This window comes from Microtus oregoni, unplaced genomic scaffold (genome assembly GCF_018167655.1).
Source record: "Microtus oregoni isolate MIOR12 unplaced genomic scaffold, Mior012 000002F_ref0000024, whole genome shotgun sequence".
Classification (NCBI taxonomy): domain Eukaryota; kingdom Metazoa; phylum Chordata; class Mammalia; order Rodentia; family Cricetidae; genus Microtus; species Microtus oregoni.
The window spans coordinates 24,977,646-25,001,323 of record NW_024543061.1 but is presented as its reverse complement, the minus strand read 5'-3'; the positions used below and the strand labels follow the sequence as shown (position 1 = coordinate 25,001,323).

The 23,678-nt window shown below is 44.9% G+C and overlaps 1 protein-coding gene across 1 annotated transcript; it reads left to right on the top strand.

The window, feature by feature from the left end:
- The first annotated feature begins 438 nt into the window (after positions 1-438).
- Positions 439-759, top strand: LOC121443536 (60S ribosomal protein L36a-like). Its single transcript, XM_041645301.1, has one exon. The coding sequence runs from the start codon at positions 439-441 to the stop codon at positions 757-759; it is 321 nt and encodes a 106-aa protein (XP_041501235.1).
- Positions 760-23,678: the final 22,919 nt, after the last annotated feature.

The window sequence follows — 23,678 nt, the reverse complement described above, 5'->3', positions numbered from 1 at the left end:
TTCTTTTGGGGGTCCCACCACCCAGAGGCTTATTCTTTCTTATGAATCCTGACCTTAGCTTGGCTTGTTTCTAGTCAGCTTTTCTTGACTTAAATTATTCCATTCTACCTTTGGCCTCTGGGCTCTTTATCTTTATCCTATATGCATCTCTTTACTTCTTCCTCCGTGGCTGGTTGTGTAGGTAGGTGGCCACTGGAGTCCTCCTCCTCCTCCTCTCACTCCTAGATCTTCTTCTCCCAGATTTCTCCTTCTGTTCATTTTCTCTGCCTGCCAGTCCCACCTGTCCTTTCTCCTGCCTTGCTATTGGCTGTTGAGTTCTTTATTAGATAGATCAATCAGGTGTTTTAAACAGGCAAAGAATCTCAGCTTTCACAGAGTTAAACAAATGCAACATAAAAGAATGCAACAGCTTTCTGTGCCGATATCGCACCCGCCAACATGGTGAACGTTCCTAAGACCCATCGTACATTCTGCAAGAAATGTGACAAACACCAACCCCACAAAGTGACCCAGTACAAGAAGGGCAAAGATTCTTTGTGTGCCCAGGGACAGCGGCGTTATGACAGGAGACAGAGTGGCTATGGTGGGCAGACTAAGCCTATTTTCCACAAAAAGGCAAAAACTACAAAGAATATTGTGCTGAGACTGGAATGTGTGGAGCCCAACTGCAGATCTAAGAGGATGCTGGCTATTAAGAGATGCAAGCATTTTGAACTGGATGGTGATAAGAAGAGAAAGGGCCAAGTGATCCAGTTCTAAACTGACCTTGTTATGAAGACAATAAAATCATGAGCTTTCACTCAAAAAAAAAAAAAAGAATGCAACACATCTTTTCACCATTAAAGCAGATGTTCCACAGCATAAACAAATGCAATACATCTTAAAATGATATTCCACAATACTTCCTGATTATCAGTTCAGTCTCTAGGAGCCCAGGCTAGTTGATCATGTGAGCCTTTCTGTGATGTCCTTGGCACACCCCTCCCTGCATTCCTTTGTCCTCCTCCTCTGCAGGATTCCCGGACTCCACCTAATGTTTGGCTGTGGGTCTCTGCATCTGCCTCCATCAGTTGCTGATAACACTCTCTGATGACAATTGGACCAGGCACCAATCTGGTCACAGGAGACAGCCAGTTCAGGCTCTTACCCACTGTCTCTAGGAGTCTAAGATGGGATCCTCCACATAGACTCCTGGGAGAGTCTCCTGCGCCATGCTTCCACCCGATTCCAAAATGTCACCCCCAGCTGTCCCCCTCAGCAATCTCCTTTCATGTCCCCAACCTGATCGCTCATGTTCCCATCCCCACCTGACTTCGGTCCACTCATGAAATCTCTTCTATGTCCCCTTCCCAGAAAGAGCTGGTTGTTTTTCCATGAACTCTTATTGGAAGTCAGTGTGGCCGTTCCTCAGAAGATCTACCACAAGACTCATACCACTATTGGGCATATACCCAAAGGATATTCTACCATACCACAAGGACACTTGTTTCTTCTACCTCCACCTCCCAGACTTTTACTGCAGTTTTCTTCTTCCCCTCTCTCTTTTGATTTTTCAAGACAGGGTTTCTCTGTGTCATCTGGCTGTCCTGGAACTCACTCTATAGACAAGGCTGTTCTGGAACTGGCTACATAGCCAGCCCAGGATAATGAAACTCAGTCTAAAATAAACAACAAAGAATTGCAGTGCAGAGGTCATTGTCGTCGTCGTCATCATCATCATCATCATCATCATCATCATCATCATTTCAGATAGGGACTCACTTGGTAGCCCAGGCTGCCCTTGAACTCATGGCAGTCCTCTTGCCTCAGCCTCCCAAATTCTGGGATCACAGATGTATGCCACCATGCTTAGTTAAGTCATTGTTCAGTGACTATAATATTTTCTTCTTTTTTAAAAATTTATTTTATTCTATGTGTATAAGTAAGTTTTGCCTGAGTGTATGTCTATGTACCACTTGAGTAACTGGTGCCCATGGAGGCCAGAAGTTGGTAAAACAAGACTTCTTGCCACACTGGAGGCCGAGCCCTATGATGACACTGTGGGAGAAGACTGAGTATATTCCTCTCATGGATGGTGACGAGAAAACTGGGAATCCAGAATCCAAACAGAAGCCATGCTCAGACACCAGCCAGGCTGAAGGTACTTCATCTTCCAAACCCACACTTCTCCAGCGGTGGTCATGGACTGGGAGGGAAGAACACTACAGGATCTTATTTGCAGGTCTGTGTGAATTCAGTATTTAAGACAGGTGTCATGATAAGTCACACTTGGAATCCCAGTCCTTGGGAGACTGGGGCAGGAGGATTGCTGTGAGTTCTAGACCAGCTTCATCTGTATGAGTTCCACAGTCTGAGCTATAGTGCATTTGCAGTGGTGCAGAATGGCGGACCTCAGTCTTGTAGATGCATTGACAGAGCCACCTCCAGAGACTGAAGGAGAGATAAAGTGAGACATCATTGCCACACTGGAGGCCGAGCCCTATGATAACACAGTGGGAGAAACTGGAGAAGACTATAGGTGGAGGCTGCTCACTCATTTCCCGGCTGCTCTGACCCAAATAATCACACAAGAAGTATATTAATTACAACACTCTTCGGCCAATGGCTCAGGCATATTTCTAGCTAGCTCTTACATCTTGAGTTAACCCATTTTTATAATCTGTGTATTGCCATGAGGCTGTGATTTGCCAGGTAAGGTTCTGGCTGGCATCTTTCTCCTTCGGCAGCTACATGATGTCTCTCTGACTCTGCCTATTCTATCTATCTATCTATCTATCTATCTATCTATCTATCTATCTATCTGTCTGTCTATCTCTGTTCAGATCTCCCACCTGGCTTTATTCTGCTAAGCCTTTGGCCAAAACAACTTTATTTATTAGCCAATAAAAGCAACATATATTCAAAAAGACTTCCCACATCAAAGTAAGTATTGAATCCACTGGAATTGGAGTTGCAGATGGTTGTGAGCTGCCATGTGGGTTCTAGGAAACAAACTTGCATCCACTAGAAGAGCAGCAGTGTTCTCTAAAATCATTATTCTTGAAAAGGGAGGTAGAAGAGGTAAAGGAAGATGAGGAGAAAATGACAGGCAGAAATTACTTAATACTATGAGTAAAGGAAAATAAGTCACATAAATGCAAAAAATGGGAACATTAGGCATGAACACAACAGCTGAGCTATTAGCTGGAATAAACAGCAGGGCAGAGTCTCTGACTAAGTCATGACTCAGAGAGCAGTTGAAGCAGTTCTTTCATGGAGCTGGGGTGTGGTTCAGTTGCTAGAGTCTTTGTTTAGTGTGCACAAAGCCTGGGTCAGTCCCTAACACGGTGGTTTAAATGAGAACAGCCCTCATAGGTTGATATAGTTGAATACTTGGTGCCCAGTTGGCGGAACTGTTTGTGAAGGACTAGGAGGTGTGGCCTTGCCAGAGGGGGTGTGTCACTTGGGTAGACTTTGAGGTTTTGAAAGTCCATGCTATTCCCGATTAACTCTCTCTCTGACCCATGCTTGTGGATTAGATGTAAAGTCTCAGCACCATGCATGCCTGCTGCCATGTTCCCCACCTTGGTCATGGATTCTAACCCTCTGGAACTGTAAGTGCTCTATTTTATGTTTCCTTGGTTATGGTTTTTTGTCACAGTAATAGGATAGTAACTAAGTCAAGCATCAAACTGAACACAAAGGACAATGTGATTGCGAGGTGAGCCTGAGCAATACCGTATACAATGGTACTCTTCACTTTTCTTTATATCTGTATCTATCTATATATAAAGTATATATATATATATATATGCATGTATTCTATTTTTTCCTCACCAGCAGGAATTCTTTGTACAAGGTACTGGGTTACATAAAGATATTTGTATGCATGTATATAATGTACAATGAGCAAATTAAAACTTAATTTTGGCTAGAGATGGCTTAGTTGTTAAGAGCACTGGCTACTATGGTCTTCCAGAGGACCAGAGTTTGCTTCCCATCCCTACATATTGTAACAATGGAAATGAACCTAGGACACTGTATGACCCAGCAATTCCACTTGAAATTATTTAATCAATAATTCATATCACCACACAAATTCATATATAACTATTCTTCTTTTTAAAGTTTTAAAATTCTATTTGTATGGGTTTTTATGTATACATCTGTGTATTATGTGAATTCTAGGTGCCCACGGAGTCCAGAAGAATTAGAGTTGCAGACAGTTGTGAGCCACCATGCGGGTGTTGAGAACTGAATCTACATTGTCTTGAGGAGCAGGCAGTGTTCTTAACATCCGAGCCATCTCTCCAGTCCTCACAAACGTTCTTAAGAGAATGATCCAAAGGAAGAAAAAGCCAGAGTATCTATCATTGATGACTGGCGACGGAGACTAGAGGATGGGGTGGGGTTGGTGGGTGACGAAATAGTTCTGAGGTTAGATAGTGGTGATGACAGTAGTTGTCCTGTGGGGTGTGGGGGGAAGACTACTGAATTATGTGCACTTTAGACAGGTGAACTTCCCATCTCGTGAAGTATAGCTTAAAACAACTGAAATTCTGTAGCTCAGCAATATGTCTAGAATGGTCCTCACTAATCACGTGACATTTGGAGTGATTTGTTGCTCTTAGGAATCCCTTGGAGTTTAAAAAAAAACTAAGTATCTGTGTCTGTGTAGAAGTCTGCACACATGGATGCAGTGTCCTAAGAGACCAGGAGAGGATAATGGATGCCCTGGAGCTGGAGTTATAGGTAATTGGGCGTGACCTCACCTTGGTACTGAGAACTGTATTCAGGCCCTCTGCAAAGTTCCCTCAACCACTCCAGCTCCACCTAGATTTATTGTTGGCTTCACTTGGCTTTTTAAACAAGGAGCATGAATTTATAGAAGTATTAAGACTGTGATTCTGGACAGTAGAGATCTCAGAAGTTAAAAAGAAGAGGTGTGCTAGCTGGGCGTGGTGGCACAAACCTTAAATTCCAGCACTAAGGAGGCAGAGGCAGGCAGATCTCTGTGAGCTTGAGGCCAGCACGGTCTACAGAACACGTTCCAGGACAGCCAGGGCTGTTACACAAAGAAGCCCTGTCTTAAAAAACAAACAAATTAAAAAGAGGTGTGGTTGTCCAGTAGTTAAGAGAAATAGACTTTTGAGAGAAAAATCTTGTCTCCAGGGGTTGTTGTTGGATGGACACTATGCTTGTAAGAAATGCAAACTTGGGGGCTGGAGAGATGGCTCAGTGGTTAAGAGCATTGCCTGCTCTTCCAAAGGTCCTGAGTTCAATTCCCAGCAACCACATGGTGGCTCACAACCATCTTTAAAGAGGTCTGGTGCCCTCTTCTGGCCTGCAGACATGCACACAGACAGAATATTGTATACACAATAAATAAATAAATAAATATTTTAAAAAAAGAGAGAAAAAAATTAAAAAAAAAAAAAGAAATGCAAACTTGGGTTTGGGGGGGGGGGTGGTTCAGTTGGCAAAGTGCCTGCTGAGCAAGCGTGAAGGTATGAGTGTGAATCCCAGGAGCCGTGTTAAAAAACTGGGCTTGATGACATGCCTCTTTAACCCTAGCCTGTGACGAGGCCTAGCTTAACATCACTGCAGGCATGACAGGCAGCAGACTAACAATACTGGAGTCGGCTTCACCCTTACATTACCCAGAAAAAACCCACACACTGTACCCTGCGGGTGACCAGTCTGAACTGAGACAAACAAGTACTAGATGATTCAGGACATTAAGGATAGCTTATCTAACTTGTATATAGGTTGTCAGTTTCCTTACAGCAACGCCAATACTAATCCCTGTTGGACAAGACTTCTGTTACCTCACTCCTGCCCTATCAGGAGTTCAGGCCCCATCTGGATCTGGAATTCCCCTACCCTGCCCCCATCCTTTACTCCTTAAAAACCCTGCATAGCTGAACTCACTGCTCTCTCTGCTCCAGCTGCTATGTTGAACCGGATGGAGAGTCCAAGCCCGAGGTTGAAATAAAGGCTCTTGGTTTTTACAGTTGAATTTGGACTCCTAATTGTCTCTGGGGACCTCATGACACTAGCATAATAGCCTGTACAGGAAGAAATGCAAGGCTCCCTGGACCTAACTGGTCAGCCAGTGTAGCCAAATCAGTGAGCTTCAGCTTTAGTGAGAGACCCTGAAAAAAAAAAAAAGGAGAGAGTGACTGTTGACATTGACTTCCACCCACATGTCCACACCTATCCACGTGCACACATGCAAACATGCGCAGAAAGGAAAAAAGATGAAAACGTTACCAGCACTGTTACAATTAGAAATATAACTTCATTTCTATGTTCCCTTAAGATGAGTAATTTTCAAATAAAGACTTTCCCATAAAGCAATCTTGAGCTAGTGAACTGAAGATCAGTGACAGAAATGTCACTTTCAGAGAGGCCACGACAGGAATATCTCCTTTCCGTGGTGTGCCTCTGATTTAATCTTGGTGAAATATGCCTGCAGACATTATCTCAGCAGGCCAATCTGTAATTAGACTTCTAATTTTCTTCCAGGCACTTTCTCCTGAATTGTTCAAGGGACTCAATGAGAGGTGCCTTTAACACCACGACAATGGTCCTTGCCCTGTTCAGTGCCAGCGTCCTACTGTGGGGTGTGTGGGAGGTAGGAAGTTGCATAGTTCTGAGGGAGAAAAGCAACCACATGATCCTGAGGCTTGCATACAAATTTCTTCGTCTCCAAAGGTTATCTGGGAAAACCCTCAGAATCCCCATCAACACTTTCTTTGCGGACTCTTTATTTTTAAGCATCTGTCTCCGAGAAAATGTGACTTGGTCATCGGAGTATCTGGATGTGATAGCGATAGCACTGAACGAGGGACTAGAGAGATGGCTTGGAGTTTAAGACCCACTGCTGTTCTTGCAGAGGATCAGGGTTCAGTTCCCAGCACCCACTCCAATTCCAGGAGCTCTGGTGTCCTCTTCTGGACTCCATAGGTACTAGGTTTGTACGTAATGCATAGACATATATACCAGCAAAACATTCATACACTTAAAATAAAAACAATACAAAGAAAGCACCAGGGCAGTGGTGGCTCATACTTTTAAATCCCAGCACTCGGGGTCAGAGGCAGGAAAATCTCTGTGAGTTTGAGGCCAGACTGGTCTACAGAGCGAGTTCTAGAACAGCCAAGGCTGTTACACAAAGAAAACCTGTCTTGAAAAATCCAAAATAAAATAAAGAAAAGAAAAAGAAAAAAAACAAAAAGTAAATTGAAGAGGCTTTCTGTGACTTCCGTTGAAGCAAGAACAAATTAAAAGTCCATGAGATCAAAAGGCAAAGGTCAAAGGACAATTGTCACTGTGGATTTATATAGCTCTCTATCTTAGAATATTCTGACCAATACTTTCCCTCTTTCTGTCATGCTTCCTATTCTAGGATTTCTATTGCTATGAGAAAATGCCGATAACCTAAAGCAACCTGGGGAGGAAACAGTTTGTTTCATCTTGTGCTTCCAGCTAACAGTCCATCACGGAGGGAAGTCAGGGCAGGAACCTGGAGACAGGACCTGATTCAGAGGTCATGGAGGAACACTGCTTATTGACCTGCTCCTCGTGGCTCTCTCAGTTTGCTTTTTTATACACCCTGGGAACCATCCACCCAGGGTTGCACCATACACATGGGCTGAACCCTTCTACGTCAGTCATTAATAAAGAAAAACTTCCAACAGAATTGCCCAATCAGGTGGAGTCATTTTCTCAGAATGGTCTTTTTCCAAATGACTAGCTTTTGTTAAGCTGACATGAAACTAGCAAGTGCACTCCCTCCAAAAACACACCCCACCAATCCTTAATCAGTTTAGGTCTCAATTTATAGATAACACAAGGTCTCAAGTAGGCCAGGATGACCTTGAACTCCCTAAGTAGCCGAGGTTGCTTTTGAACCAATGATACCCCTGCCTTTGTTTCCCTAGTGCTGGGATTACTGGTATGCACCACCATGTCCAGCAATGTGAGCATCCTGTAAGCTAGGCAAGCACTCTAGCAACTCTACCTTGGTCCATTATTACACCTATTCCTGCACAACTTGAACTTCCTTAGATGCTGTACTCAGGGATGCTATACATTGAGATGCTTATTCCATTTTACTTGGCTACTTTCAATTTACCTACTTCTAAAACTAGCTTGAGATGCATCGAAATAGCAAAACACTCATGACAGAGGGAGTACAGATTTAGAAAAGGAAGCCAAGATTATTTAAAATGTCAATCAAGAGGGGACTGCTTATGTAATTAGAAGAAGAATCGCCCTTTCTCATCCTTTTCCTCTGTCAGGGAACAGAGGGAGGGTCATCCTGGACTAATTGTTTAACTAGGTCAAGGGTAAAGAGAAAGGACAAATCAAAAGGTGGCTGTTTATGTAAGTAAGCCACAGGTATAAAGGGGTAGGTGGCTGAGCCAGGCTTGGTGCTCACGCCTATGATCCCAGCACTTGAGAAGTGGAGGCAGGGGAGGCTGAAGGGTCAGAATTTCAAGGTTACTCTACATGATATGAAATTCTTTTTTGTTCTCTCTCTCTCTCTCTCTCTCTCTCTCTCTCACACACACACACACACACACACACACACACTCACACTCACCCCTTTCTCATTGTGAAGATATACACTGCCATGACAAAAGTCGTTTGGTGCTAAGGAATTCTGGGTAGGATCCTGGAGCTGAGGAAAACCTACCATGAAAAACAAAAGCCTTTAATTCATTTCCAGAGCTGCAAGGAAATGAAAATGAATTCTTTCAACTTCAGATTCTTCAGAAAGAAAAGGGAGCCTGGCAGTTGATCCTTCTATAGGCATGCTCTAAAGAGGCTTCAGTCTCACTTAACACCAGCACTGTAAGTTGGTGAGGCCGCAAGGTGGAAAATCCAGGCCACGTCCAGACTTTTGAGCTATAGAAATGTCACAGAAATAACTGTATTGTTGATACTAAGGCTTAGCGTTTTGTTATGCTCTAATAAGAAAATGACACACCCTGGATGGTTATAGCATTTTTGGATACCAAAAAATAACCCATATCAAATGAAAACCCAGGAGAGAAGGGTTAGAGGCATTGCATGGAGTGAAAACTCAGATTTTGTCTTGTTAAATTTTAGCTTCCTATTAGATATCTGAGTAAGATGTCAGGAAGGCAATTAGAAATGTAACCCTGGAGCTTCAGGGAGAGGCAGTACTAGAATATAATTTGGGGAGTCATCAGGGGTTGACATTTAAGGCATGAAACGAGATGAGTTCGTAAGACAATGTGAGGAAAGAAAAGGGAGGACTCAGACTGAACACGAGATTTCACCATCATGTAGCCATTGGGTGGAGTCAGGGAGGTGGGAGATGGAGCACTCTGAGAAACAAGAAAGAACAAACGGTCTTGTGACAAAATACCCGGCAAAAGCAACTTATGGAAGCATTTATTTGGCTTACAGTTTGAGGGGATACAGTCCATCATGGCGAGGAAGGCACAGCAGCCGGCATGCAAGGAGATTAGTCACGGTGTGTCCACGGTCAGAAAGCATGCAGACAGATTAATGCTGATATTCAGCTCACTTTTCCCTTTTTGTTTCAGTCCAGGATTCCAGCTCATGAGATGGTATAGCCTAAATTCAGGGTGGGTCTTCCTCACTTAAACTTCCCTGGAGATGCCCTCATAGATGTACCTAGACGTGTGTCTCCTACATGATTTCAAAGACAGCCAGGTTAGCAATGAACTTTAACTATCATGTGAATTCTCCCTCTTTCTCTAGATTTCTCGCTCTTACTCTCTCCTTCCTTCCTTCCTTCCTCCCTCCCTCCCTCCCTCCCTCCCTCCCTCCCTCCCTTCTTCTTCTCTTCTCTCATTATCCTTTCTTCCCCTCCCCTCTCTTTCTCTTCCCTTCCTTCCCCTGCTCTGTCCTCTCTTCTGCTCATATATCTATCTGTCTGTCTGTCTTTCCTTCCCTCTGTCCTTGAAAGCCTGCTGCTACACTGTGGGGAATCTCAGGCCCCATGGAGAAGTACACCTGAACTTTCTGGATGGGTCTTCTCTGTTAGCTCTGTCTGGAAATGTCCTTACACAAGTGCCTAGAGGCATGTCTCCTAGGCGATTTCTAAATCAAGTCAAGCTGACAAGCACGATAATGTTAAACAGTATGAGACTGAAAAACCCACCACTAATGGGCCAGGTGGAGATCAGTGGTGTCCTAGATAAAACTAGTTTCAGTGAACTGGTGTGATGAGATAAGAGTGGGAGGGAGATGAGGAAGAGTGCTAAATAAGGGTTAGTAGGGATGGGTAGGGGCAATTTAAAAATCTTTATTGAGTCTGTGTTCCGAAGACAGGGGATGAGGCAGAAGAGAGGAAGATTAGCAGATTTTTTTTTTTACAGATGTGCGATTTGGAGGATTCTGAGGCATGTTTGTACCCAAAGGAAAGCTGTTCAATATGGTGGGGAGGCTTATGATAGAAGCGGCCAAGGGAATAGCTGCAGACACAAGACCACAGTGAGAAAGGAGGGAGAGACTGGATTTCAAGGGAGCGTTAGACTTAGGGCTGGATGTGGAAGTGGATGTAGGGATCTGTCTACTGCTAACAGCAGATGACAATGCCTGGGTATAGATGAGGAGGAGGTGGCAGATCAGGCGATGGAAAGGCAACAACCTTCCTGGCTGTGGCAGCGAGGGGCAGCATTTGACACAAGGGATTCGTCTGAGAGAAGGAGAAGGGGTTGGAATGGCGTTGAAGGTTTGAGGAGACAGGAGACACTTTAAAGGAGATGTCTCCAGGACATCACACTTCAGTGAAGAGCTGTGGAACCATCATGCACTGGAGAGTTTTGGTCTTGTTTAGATTTATGCTTAGAATTTAAAGTGAAACCCGTCCAACTAATAAGGTAAGAAAAAGAGAGGAAAACCAGGCTAAACTACAGTTTTCAATTTGGCTGCACAGGTAGAAATGACCATGACCTGGCAAGCACAGGGGGAAGAAGACAGAATCAGGAAATTAAGGTGAGGGGCCGGGGTGTGCTCGGTTGCTAGAATGCTTGCCTAGCATGCCCAAAGCTCTGAGCTTGATTCTCAGCACTGCATAAACCAAGTATGGTGACGTAAGCCTGTGATCTCAGCACCCGGGAAGTGGATGTAGGGAGATCAGGAATTCAAGGCCAGCCTGGCTACAGAACCAGTCCAGTCCAGCTTATGTGAGATACGGTCTCAAAAATAAAAGAATAAATAAATAATTGTTGCAACTGGGAGGTGAAGGCAAGAAGACTACAAGATCAAGGCCAGCCTGGGCTACAGAGTAACACCAAGCCTATAATCCCAGACTCAGGCCAATCTCTTTCAGTTCATTGCCAGCCTGGTCTACAAAGCGAGCTCCAGGATAATCTGGGGCTGTATGGGAAGGCCTGTCTCAACAAAATGAATGTTCCTTGTGAACGTTTGCATACTTGGAAGAAGCGTTGGGTACAAAGGACGATAGAGATAGAACCAGCAGATTAGGGATCTCAACTCGTCAAAAAATATCTGGAGGAGAGCCCTGGAATTCAAACTGGGAGGAAGGGTGGTGGTCAGAGAGTTTTGGAGACAGTTTACTGACGGATAATGACAGCTGTTCAGACCTGCTTCCCTTGACCTTACTGCCGTTCTGAACCTTTGAAATCTTCAATGCTCGTGACGCACACGGACCACAGCCTCCAACTACTTAAGCACACTCATCCTCTCATTCCTAAAATAGTGGAATCACATAATTCATGTTTTAACTATGTAAATTTAGTTCTACAGTCTTGGGGGAGGGGGCTAAAAACAGGAGAGAAAGCTCAATTTAAATAGCATGGTTGCCTGACTGTTTCTTAGCTCGAGGGTGTGTTGGAAGGGAGGATGTGCTGGGAACCGTGAAGGTGCCATCTCCTGGGCTGACTAGGGCCCTTGTGCCTCTTACTGTCTGAGCCTAACCTCTAAAGAGCCTCCTCTTCTTTGTCAATATGGTCTGTAAAAATGGGACCCGAGTTTGAGGTTACTGACGGTTATGCAGTTCTTACTGAAGAACATGCTGGATGTTTGGACAAAGTGCATCTTTTGTTTGTTTGTTTGTTTATTTTTACTTGTCTCGTGTAGCCCAGACTGGCCTGGAACTCACCATGTAATCCAGGCCGAACTTGCTGAATAGCAGAATAACTTTGAACAACTTTTCTTTTCTCCTTTCATTACAGGGTCTCACTATGTAACCCTGGATGGTCTGGAACACTGTAGACCAGGTTTGTGATCCACCTGCCTCAATCCACATGCTGGGTTAAAGGCACATGCGACCGCACTCTGCTGGGGAACAGTCCTAATGAGGAAATGTCTAGACGAGATGGGTCTGTGGGCAAGCCTGTGGGGCATTGTCATAATCGTTAGCTGATATAGGAGGACCCAGTCCATTTTAAGTGGCAGTGTTCCCTAGACAGACCTGAACAGCATGAGAGAGGAGAAAGCTAAACCGGGTGGTGGTGGTGCAAGCATTTGGGAGGCAGAGGCAGGCAGGTCTCTGTGAGTTCAAGGCCAACTTGGTCTACAGAGTGAGTTCCAGGATAGCCAGAGATGTTACAAAGAGAAACTTTGACTTGAAAAGCCAACCAAATAAACAAACAAAACAAAAAATAGAAGAAAGCTAGCTGAGAAGTAGCAAGCAAACAGAGCATCTCTGCTCTTGACTGTGGATGGGACATGAGTAGCTACTTGATCTCTTGCCTGGACTTCCCTGAAATAATAGATTGTGACCTAACAAGCTTTTTCTTCCCTTACGTTGCCTTTTCCAGGGTATCTGTCACAGCAGAAATGAAACCAGAACATTAAGTTACCCATCCTGCTTTGTGTCTGAATTTATGGTCAAGCCTCTTTCTCTAAACACTGGAGAAAAAAATCTGAGAGACAGGATGCAATTAAATCCCAGTCAAGCCACTGGGAGGGGAATATGGAGTACAGAAAGCTCAGATGTGAGAAACGAGATCACACCACAGGCAAGCTGAGGACTGAGCCATTTCAGAATTTAGCCTAATGCTTTTACAGGGTGAATTGATTCTACCATTCTGTCTGACTCGGAGACCATGGGGAGAATAAAAGGTTGCTTTGATAGAATTAGAAAATGTAGGGAGAGTATTTAATGGAGCACCAACAAGGCTTGAATAGATTTTCTTTTTTTAAACATTTTTTTTTGCACAAGTATAACATGTTTATTGTAGAAAAAATCAAATAATTCAGAAGAGAAAAAAAAACCAAGAACCTTGTAATCACACTTCACAGGGACAACCATTATTAATATTTCGCAGCAAATCCTTTAATTTCAACTTTCTCTCTGAACACATACCACAAACATTTATTCCAACAAATGGACTTGCACTGAGTATAGCATGTTATAACCAGATTTTTTAGGGGTTAAGGTTTATTTTTATGTATGCACGTGTGTGGGTGTTTCCTCTTGAGTGCAGTGCCCTTGAGTCCAGAAGAGGCTGCCACTCGAGTCATTGGCTGTTGTGAGCTGTTTGGCTGACATGAGTGTGCGGAACCAAACTCAAGTCTGTTAGGAGAGCAGGACGCTTGACCCCAGAGCTGTCTGTCCAGCCCCGCAACCGGATTTAGTATGAAGGCAAGGTCTCCTGCAGCTCTCTTTATTATATGATCTATGTCTCTGAACTGCCTATTACAGCTCTAAGTCTGTAGTTTCACCTTTATCACGTAGACCTGCCATCTACCTGGATTTGACTTTTAGGTGTAACATGAAGAGGGGGTCAGGTCTCATTTGATGGTAGTGTCTTCAGAACTGTTTGCTGAGAAGACTGCAGGGGCAACTTGACCACCGATTAATTAAGTGCCCATCTATGTGTGAGACTGCTTTTGGGCTTTGTTTTTCTTCATTAATCCCTTTTCTTCACTCCACACCTTTTGTCTTAATCATGATAGGGAGAGACAGGTTCATACTGCTCAAGTTGTCCTTGAGCTTACTGTATAGCCAAGAGCTTGAACTCCTAACGTCATACCTAAGACTCCCGGATGCTTGATTACTGTTGTCTGATAAAAAATTGATATCTGAGTGTGTGTGTACATGCATGGGCGTGCATGTGGAGGCCAGAGACTGATGTCAGGCATTTTCTTAATTCGCTTTCATTTTATTTTTATTTTATTCTACCTTTTATTGAATTATTTATTTATTGTTAATGTTGTGAGTGCTCACATGAATATTTGTGTTCCACAGCACACGTGTGGAGGTCAGAGGACAGCTCGCAGGAGTTAGCTCTCTCCTTCCACCATAGGTCCTGGGGACCGAACTCAGGTCTTCAGGATCAGTAGCAACCACCATGACCCCTTGATCCACTCCATCTTAGTTTTTGAAATAGGGTCTGTCATGTTTTTATTTTTATTTTTATTATTATTAGCCTGGCACAAACTTGAGTTATCTGGAAACAGGAACCTCAAATGAGACAATGCCTCATCTAGATTGCCTGTAAGCAAGTCTGTAGGGAATGTTCCTGATTTATGATTCCTGTGTGTGGGCCCAGCCCATGGGAGCGGGGTGGTGGTGCCATCTCTGGGCAGGTGGTCCTGAACTGCATTGTAAGAAAGCAGGCTGAAGGCTGGAGAGATGGCTCAGAGGTTAAGAGCATTGCCTGCTCTTCCAAAGGTCCTGAGTCCAATTCCCAGCAACCACATGGAGGCTCACAACCATCTGTAATGAGGAGTGGCCCTAAGTCAAATCAGATATTGGTTGGTTACTCACACAGGCTTTGTGCCACCATGGTACCAGCGTGTCTTGAGACAGGACACTACTATAGATCAATGGGTGTGTGTCTGGGTTCACATTTTTCCTTTAGTAGCTTGCTGAGTACCTTCCTGTACCAAAGACATTAGAATGCAGGTATGAAGGCTCTATGTAGGTACTGACTCGGCGTCTCCATGTTCAATGAGTTCTGTTGTCTTGTGAATACTACCGGTTGAGAATAAGACCACAGTTCAAAGTCAAATTTGAAGCACACTTTAATTAAACACTGGCCAGGTGGGTGGGCTCTGGCCAGGTCCTTACCCCGGTTCCCAGGAAATGGCCCCTAGTCAAGGTTTATAGGGGCTTAAAGTACTTCCCATCAGATCCAGTCAGGGCAAGTGCACATCCTACCTGTGAATCTCTTGCCCACATATGACCAAGCACATCCGGTGCAGATGGGTCAAACAAACCTATTTAGGGTAGTAAAAACATGTGGCTTATTATCTCATAAACAGTAGCCTCTAACATTTCAGGAACTGTCTGCCAGTGGCTTACAGATCAGAGGCATTATTATTTCAGGGATCCCTTGGGCATAGTAATTAAAACTTAAAATGTAACTTTGACTCTCACAGCCTTCAGTAATGGGGCTTTGCCATCAGTTTGTGGAGAGCAACCTATAGTCTTGGCAGCAGCCTGGTTGTTTGGAGGAACCCATGGAACCCAACAACTTGGCCAACAACTCAATTAGATGTAACCCAGTCTTTGTATTGGAAACCTCATTTGGTGACAAGAGATGGCCAGTTGGGACTCTTGTCTCTCCTAATTATTTGGTGATTTCATTCAGACTGCCTTCATATATGCATGTATTTTAGGAAGTGTCTATTATATTAGATTTTCATACTACCTCTCAAATGGCCCTTACGTTTAGCCCTCTCTCTCTCCCTGTGTCTTCCCCTCTTCCCTCTCTCCTCTACTTAATCCTCCCATTCCACCCCCACATCCATAATTACTTATTTTCTTTTCCTAGGAAGATCTATCTGTCCCCCTACTCCCTTACTCTATACATGCCTTCTTTTATAGATTGCCTTGGTCATGGTGTTTCTTCATAGCAGTGGAACAGTGACTAAGAAAGAGAAAGAGGAATCTTTATGCACTGTTAGCAGAATGTAGGTTAACACACAGTTTGCCACTACATGTTAAAGATTCATATACTCTTTAACTCAGAAATCTACTCTGAAAATTCCTAGGAGAAATTGCTACACAGATATGTTAACAGGCATGTATATGAATTTTAATCTTCTTCTTTCTTTCTTCTTCTTCTTCTTCTTCTTCTTCTTCTTTCTTCTTCTCATCATCATTATTATTATTTGATCATACAGGACAGGGTTTCTCTGTTTAGCCTTGCCTGTGCTGGATCTTGCTCTATTGACTAGATTGGCTTGATTTGATAGAGATCTGCCTGCCTATGCCTCCCAAGTGCTGGAATTAAAGGTATGGACCACCACCACCCAGCTCAACATTATTTTTCTTTTTTTCCTTTTTATTGTATGTGTGTTATTTTAAATTATTAGTTTGTTCTACATACCAACCACAGTTCCCCTCTCCTTCCCCTCCTCGTGCTCTCCCTTTTCTCCCCAAGCCAACCCCAAACTACTCCTCAGAAAGGGTAAGGCCTCCTATGGGAAGTCAAGAAAGCCTGGGACTTCAAGTTGAGGCAGGATCAAGCCCCTCCCCCTTGCATTGAGACTGAGGCTGGCATCCACCACAGGGGATGGACCCTAAGAAGCCAGTTCATGCACCAGAGATAGATCCTGGTCCCACTGCCAGGAGTCCCACAAGCAGACCAAGCTACACAACTGTGGCCCACATGCAGAGGGTCTAGTTCGGTCACATCCAAGCTCCCCAGAACCTGAGCTCCCAGCAGCTCTGGTTAGCTGTCTCTGTGGGTTTCCCTGTCATCAACATTACTTTTCCAAAAATAAATCCAAAGCCAGTCTTGGTAGCAGAGACTTTCAATCTCAGCATTCAAGGAGTAGGGACAGGTGGAACTCTGTGAGTGTGAGTTGAAGGTTAGCCTGGTCTACATAGCAAGTTCTAGGCTAGCCAGGGCTACATTGTGAGATCCTGTCAACAACAATAACAGCAACAAAAAAAAAAGTAAGAAAATCTGAAAATAGCACAGAGTCCATCAAGCATAGCACGGATCAAATCACAGTGGTACATTTCTCCACACAGCCATAGAAATAAATGGGCCCCCATAAGAGAGGCCATGTCCCTTTCTAGCTGCAGCTCCTGCCAGGGGGCTCCTTTATAGCTTCAGGTCTCCCCCGGTGCCAGTACCGCATTCCTTTCTTTCATGTTACAGGCTTAGCAGGGATAACAGCTTCTCACTGTGTGGAGTCTCTGAGTGCTATAATCCTGCCCACATCTCTCTGTACCAGTTATTCTTTCACTTCCTCATGGAATCATATATGGTGGATTCTGTTTCATGCAGAGACCCTGGATGATACGTGTACACATGCAAACTTTACATATACATGCAGGTTACCATATTCAATTCTTTCTAAAGTTATTTTAATTTTATTTTATGTGTATGGGCATTTTGTCTGAATATATGTCTGTGTGTGCCAGGTGTGCACAGAGGCCAGAAGAATGCAAGAGACAGTTGTGAGTTGCTATGTGGATGCTGGGAATTGAACCCAGGTCTCTAAGAGAACACTTAGTTCTTTTAACTGCTGAGCCATCATCTCTCCAGCCTCTGCACTTCTTTTTTAATTTTAAATTTTTGTTCATTCTGTTTGATTTCTTTTTATTAGATTTTTGAGAATCTCAGACAATGTATTTTGATCATACTTGTTTCCTGCCCCCACTCCTCCTGTGTCTGGAAAATACCATTCATCGTACTCATCCGCCACCTCTGGCCCTTTCTTTCCACCATTTCTTCTGCAGTGATCCCTGAGCCTTGGGAGGAGGGATGTGATATAGATGGCAATTGTTCAAAAGTTTTATATGATGAAATTATATATAATTTGTTTTTTGAGATTGGTCTCTGACTATTGAGGTAGCCCCAGATGAGCCTGGGCTCTGGATTCCTGCCTCTTCTTAAGTGCTGGTACTGTGGGTGTGAGCCACCATGCTCCTTACGTAGAGTAGGACCTAACCCAGGGCCTCATGCGTGCTAGGCAAGTGCTCTACAGCTACAATGCCAGCTCTCACGTCTGTTTCTTTTCCCTGGGATGATTAGGCTCTGAACAGGCTTTGAAACTCAGTCTGTTCAGTCTTAATTATATAATTAATATAAGCAAACATGTAACAGAACGTCCTAGGTCTGTAGCAAGACCAGTGGCTGCTTTAGTTTAAATATTGACTCTTCCTACAGATCCGTGTGTGAAGGGCGATGTCCCTCGAGTGGTACTATGGACAGGTGCTGTGAAAGGCTTGGAGAGTGGGGTCTGGAGGGAGCCCCTGGCTCTTCTGCTCCCTCCTTCATGGGTTGAGTGGTTTGTTCTGTGACGTGCTGTGACGTGCTCTGTGACGTGCTGTGACGTGCTCTGTGACGTGCTCTGTGACGTGCTCTGTGACGTGCTGTGTGACGTGCTGTGACGTGCTGTGACGTGCTCTGTGATGTGCTGTGACATGCTCTGTGACGTGCTGTGACGTGCTCTGTGATGTGCTGTGACATGCTCTGTGACGTGCTGTGACATGCTCTGTGACATGCTCTGTGACGTGCTCTGTGACGTGCTCTGTGACGTGCTCTGTGACGTGCTCTGTGACATGCTCTGTGACGTGCTGTGATATGCTCTGTGACATGCTCTGTGACGTGCTGTGACGTGCTGTGACATGCTCTGTGACGTGCTGTGACGTGCTGTGACGTGCTCTGTGACGTGCTGTGACATGCTCTGTGACATGCTCTGTGACATGCTCTGTGACATGCTCTGTGACATGCTCTGTGACGTGCTGTGACATGCTCTGTGACATGCTCTGTGACATGCTGTGACGTGCTGTGATATGCTCTGTGACGTGCTCTGTGACGTGCTGTGACATGCTCCCAGCCTTGCCACCTGCCCCCGTTGCTTTCTGTTGTGTGATAAAACAGTGGCCGAAGGCAACTTGAAGAGGAATGATCTTATTTGGCTTTCAGGTCACAGTTCATCACTGAGCGATGCCAGAACAAGAGCTCAAGGAAGGGACCTGGGGACGGGAACTGAAGTGGAGGAAGGCCACTTACTGGCTCGCTCCCGGGTGAGCTATCTCTCTTTTACCTAGGGATGGCACAGATAGAGATGAGTCCTCCTGCGTTAACTAGCAATCAAGAAAATGTCCCACAGACATACCTACAGGCCAATCTGATGGAGGCAATTTTCAATTGAGGTTTCTTCCTCCTGGGTGTGTCAAGTTGACAGGAAAAGTAACCAGGGCACCATCCAACATCCCTAGACCCAGAACAGTAGATTTGTTGATCTTTGATGACAACCTCCAAAACTGTGAATCAAAGCAAACCTTTTATTGCAAGTGAGTTGTTCCCATGACAGGTACATAGTGCTGATTGCCACCGTGGCCATGGGCAGACATCAGGCATGGTAACGGACTTCCTTAGACGGTGCACTCTAAGTCAGGCTGCATGTTAGAATCACCTGAGAGCTTTATCCATCACCACAGTCTTTTCAGCCCCAGCAATGAACGCTAGGGCCTCATGAATTCTATGCACAGTGAATCTACAACCCTGAAAGTATATATTAATATACATCATATAGAATATTATATACTAATAGTAAATATGAGATATTTATATATAAATGAATTATATGTGGACTTAGTTAATTTTTTGATAGCTGTGATGACTCACAGCTGTAATTCTAGCACTTGAGAGTCTGAGGCAGGAGGATAAGGAGTTCAAGGATAGCCTGGACAAGAATAGACCCTTTTGGGGACTAGAGAGGAATGACTCAGCTATCAAGAGCACTTGCTGCTCTTGAGGAGGACCCAGGTTCTACTCCCAGTACCCATATGTAGCTCACAGTCATCCATAACTCTGCTCTTGATGGGCATCCAGCACACACACACACACACACACACACACACGCACGCACGCACGCACACACGCACGCACACACACGCTCGCCCGCACACACACGGTACACATACATACATGCAGGTAAAACAGTCGTGCATAAAATTAATAAATCTAATGAAAAAGGTAGGGCCTGTCTCAAACAACAATTATAGTAAGATGAGATATCATAGCATAGCACCAGACATACAAATGCACGGCTTAATGAATTATTTAAAGGTGCATCCATTCATATTGAAACGATGAAACCACCAGACAGGCTGGAAACCCTCAGAATAAGTAAGCAATCAAGCTTCAACTTCCCCTCTTTCCAAAAATAAATGCTGTCCTGTTACACTTCTCACTTTCCTTATAGGTTTTTTTTTTCCCCAAATGTGTACCTTTTTTTCCCTTTTTTTCTTTTTTTTTTTTTTGGTTTTTAGAGACAGGGTTTCTCTGTAGCTTTGGAGTCTGTCCTGGAACTAACTCTTGTAAACCAGCTGGCCTTAAACTCACAGAGATCTGCCTGCCTCTGCCTCCCAAGTACTGGGATTAAAGGTGTGCGCCACCACCTCCTGCCTCCAAATGTGTATCTTTACACTATAGTTTAGTCTTTCCCACTAAACTGTATATCTACTAAGGGCTGAGGAGGTGGCTCAGACGTTGAAGTATGTGCCCTATAAGCAGGAGGACCTGAATTAGATTTCCAGTGCTGAGGTAAAAACTGTGAATCTGCAGTCATCATTACCACTGCAAAAAAAAAAAAAAAAAAAAAAAGCTTCTTTGACCTTTATAGTCAGTGGCAGCACAGAGCACAGACTTCCGCATGGTTTCTGGCGACAAATAGGCCCCCAGCTGCATCAGGGCCACAGACACCAACATGGCTCCTGGCAGCAACGTAGACTACAGGGTACATGGCCTTTGGTGGTAATAGGGGCCACAGCCATCAGCACAGCCTTCAGTCTAACATAAGATCACAGTCATCAACATGTCCTCTAGCTGTATCACAGACCAGGAACATCCCCACATCCCCATGGCCTTTCGTGGTCATATGGGCCTTGATCACACTCCCACACACACTGGCCCTAGCAGGGTCACAGACACCTTGGGTGCTTGGCAGCTATATGAACCACAAACCTTACCATGGCTTCAAGATGGTATAGCCCAGACCACACATATCAACATGGCCTCCAACAGCAACATGGACCACAGACTCTAAAATGGCCCAAGGTGGCAGCCCAGACCCCAAGCATCTCCACAGTCTTCGGTGCTAACAAGAGCCACAAACATTAACATGGCCTTCAGTGGTAACTTGAACCATGGACATCAACACGGCCTCAGGCGGCAGCAGTGGCCATAAATATCAACATGACCTCTGGTGACAACCTGGCCTGGTGTTGGACAGTAGGGACCACAGACACCAGCACATGCCCCAGTTGTGGCATGGATCATAGATGCCCACATGACTTCTGGGGATAGCATGCACCATGGAAGACTTTCAGGGAGGCCCATTCCAGAAAATGGACTGTTCTCCATCTCTGACGTACCCTGAGGTTCAGCACCACACTGATTGTTCTGCTGGCCAGCGTGTTGGGGCAGGGCTTGTGTTAGCTCCAGGCTATTGCTCCTGCGTTCAGCACACCCTTCTCCCCTTCCTGTCACTGCCCTGGCGTGGTCTCTAGTTCTACCTCTCTCCACTGCTCACACATGCTATCCTCCATCTTTCCCACTTTTCCTTGTTGCAGTGGCAATGCAAACTGCAGTGTGTCACACACACACACACACACACACACACACCTTTATATGCAAACACTCATTGCAAGGAGTCATTGGTCTGGCTCAAGGTTTCTGGGTTCTGAAGCACGGTAAATACTGGCCCATCTCTGAGTCTTGTCTTGATATCCTGCTGTTGCCCAAAGTCTGGGTGATCTTGCGGCCAGGCAGGGCGTCTGGGGGCAGTTTCTACAAGAGAGCTCCAGAGCCCACCAAGGTGTGCTTGCAGCCTTCAGCGCTGCCCAACACTCTCCTTCTCCCAGCATGGCAAACAGCGACTGGCAGCTCCAAGCTTGCGACGGACTCTCCCTCCGGCGGGACCAGCTGTATTCATTAATGCCACGTTCTTTGTCCACTGGAGCGGTGATGGCATATCACTCCCGTACCCTTCCTCACTTTGTCTGTAGTTTCGCCATTTTCCCCTGCCCACGCTGCTCTGTTCAGCCCTTGCTCCTTTTAATTTTGTGAGTCAACTTACTTATTTCAAGACAGAGTTTCTTTGTGTATCTCTGGTTGTTCTGGAACTCGCTCTGTTGACCAGGCTGGCTTCCAGTGCTGGGATTAAAGGCATGCGCTACCAGCAGCCAATTGTGAGTCCACTTTTAAAAAATCATCTTCCCACAGGACCTGCCCTTCTCTAGTTGTTCCTTGACACTACAGGCTCTACAGATTCCTCCTTCGCCACCTCTTTGTCTCCCCATTCAGCCTCAATGGGTTTTTTTCTCTCTCTCTCTCTGACAGGGTTTCTCTGTGTAGCTTTGGAGCCTGTCCTGAAACTAGCTCTTATAGAGCAGGCTGGCCTCAAACTCACAGAGATCTGCCTGCCTCTGTCTCCTTAGTGCTTGCGCCACCACCACCGGGTCCTCAATGGGTTTCTAAGGCTCCTTGGAGCTGCGCTGAGGTCTCGTGGCTGGTGCCACCATCTTCAATCACAACCATTCTTCAGGTTTTTGTCTTTGATGCCAGTGACATTCTGGAGGGCAGCTTCTCTACTCGCTCCAGCAACTTGTAGACGGATTCAGGTAGACCAACTCCGCTGCTGTCTGGTCCTAGATCTATCCAGTGCTTCCCCACCACTAGCGAAGGTGCGTGTCTTCTGGGCTGACTCCAAAACTCCGATTTTCTTTTTAAAAATTTTAACTTAAAGAATTAAAATATAGTTTTATAATTTCCCCCTTTTCTCCCTCTGACCCCTCTCATATTACAATCCCCCCTCTTGAATTCATGGTCTCTTTTTCTTGTTATTATTAAATAGACATGCGTGAATATATAAATGCAACCTGCTCAGTACATTTAGTGTTAATTGTATGTATATGATTTCAGGGCTGACCACTTGATATTGGATAACCAAGTAGGAGACTTGTCCTTGGAGTAGACAAATTCTCTATTCTTGGTATTCCGTAGGTGCCTGTGCCTCTTTGTTTGGGCAGGGACCCCATGAGAGTTCCTGCTTCCATGCTAGCACGCCTGTTGGTTTCGTACTTGTTCGGGTGTGTTCAGGCAGCCGCCGTGTTATTAAGGCATCTTTGGTGACGCTTCCCGTTATTCCTCGGAAACACATTGTCACAGTGGCTTCTTGAATCTGTTACTTTAGATCACTAATTTAGTTTTCTTACAAGTCTTATGGGGTGATGGGGACAAGAGGTGGCTCAGCAGTTAGGAGCATTTACTGCAGCTGGACAGTGGTGGCCCATGCCTTTAATTCCAGCACTCAGGAGGCAGAGGCAGGTAGATCTCCGTGAGATTGAGATCAGCCTAGTCTACAGAGGGAGTTCCAGGACAGCCAGGGCTGTAACACAGAGAAACCTTGTCTCGAAAAACAAACAAACAAAAAAAAAACGACCCCCAAAACAAAATCAATAAAGAGCATTTGTAGCTCTTCCAGGGAACCTAGGTTTGGTTTCCTCTGCCTACAGGGCAGGTGACACCTGTCAGTAATTCCAGTGCCTGCTGCCCTCTTCTGGCCTTTGTGAGCACTACATACATATGGTGCATGGGCATACTTGCTCACAAATACCTGTAAAATAAGTAAAATAGTATTTTTAGAAGGCAAATGAGGACCACAGAGATGGTTCAGTGTGCAAAGGCACCTTCTGCCAAGCCTGGTGAGCAGCGTTTGGATCCTGGGACCAACATAGCAGATGAGAA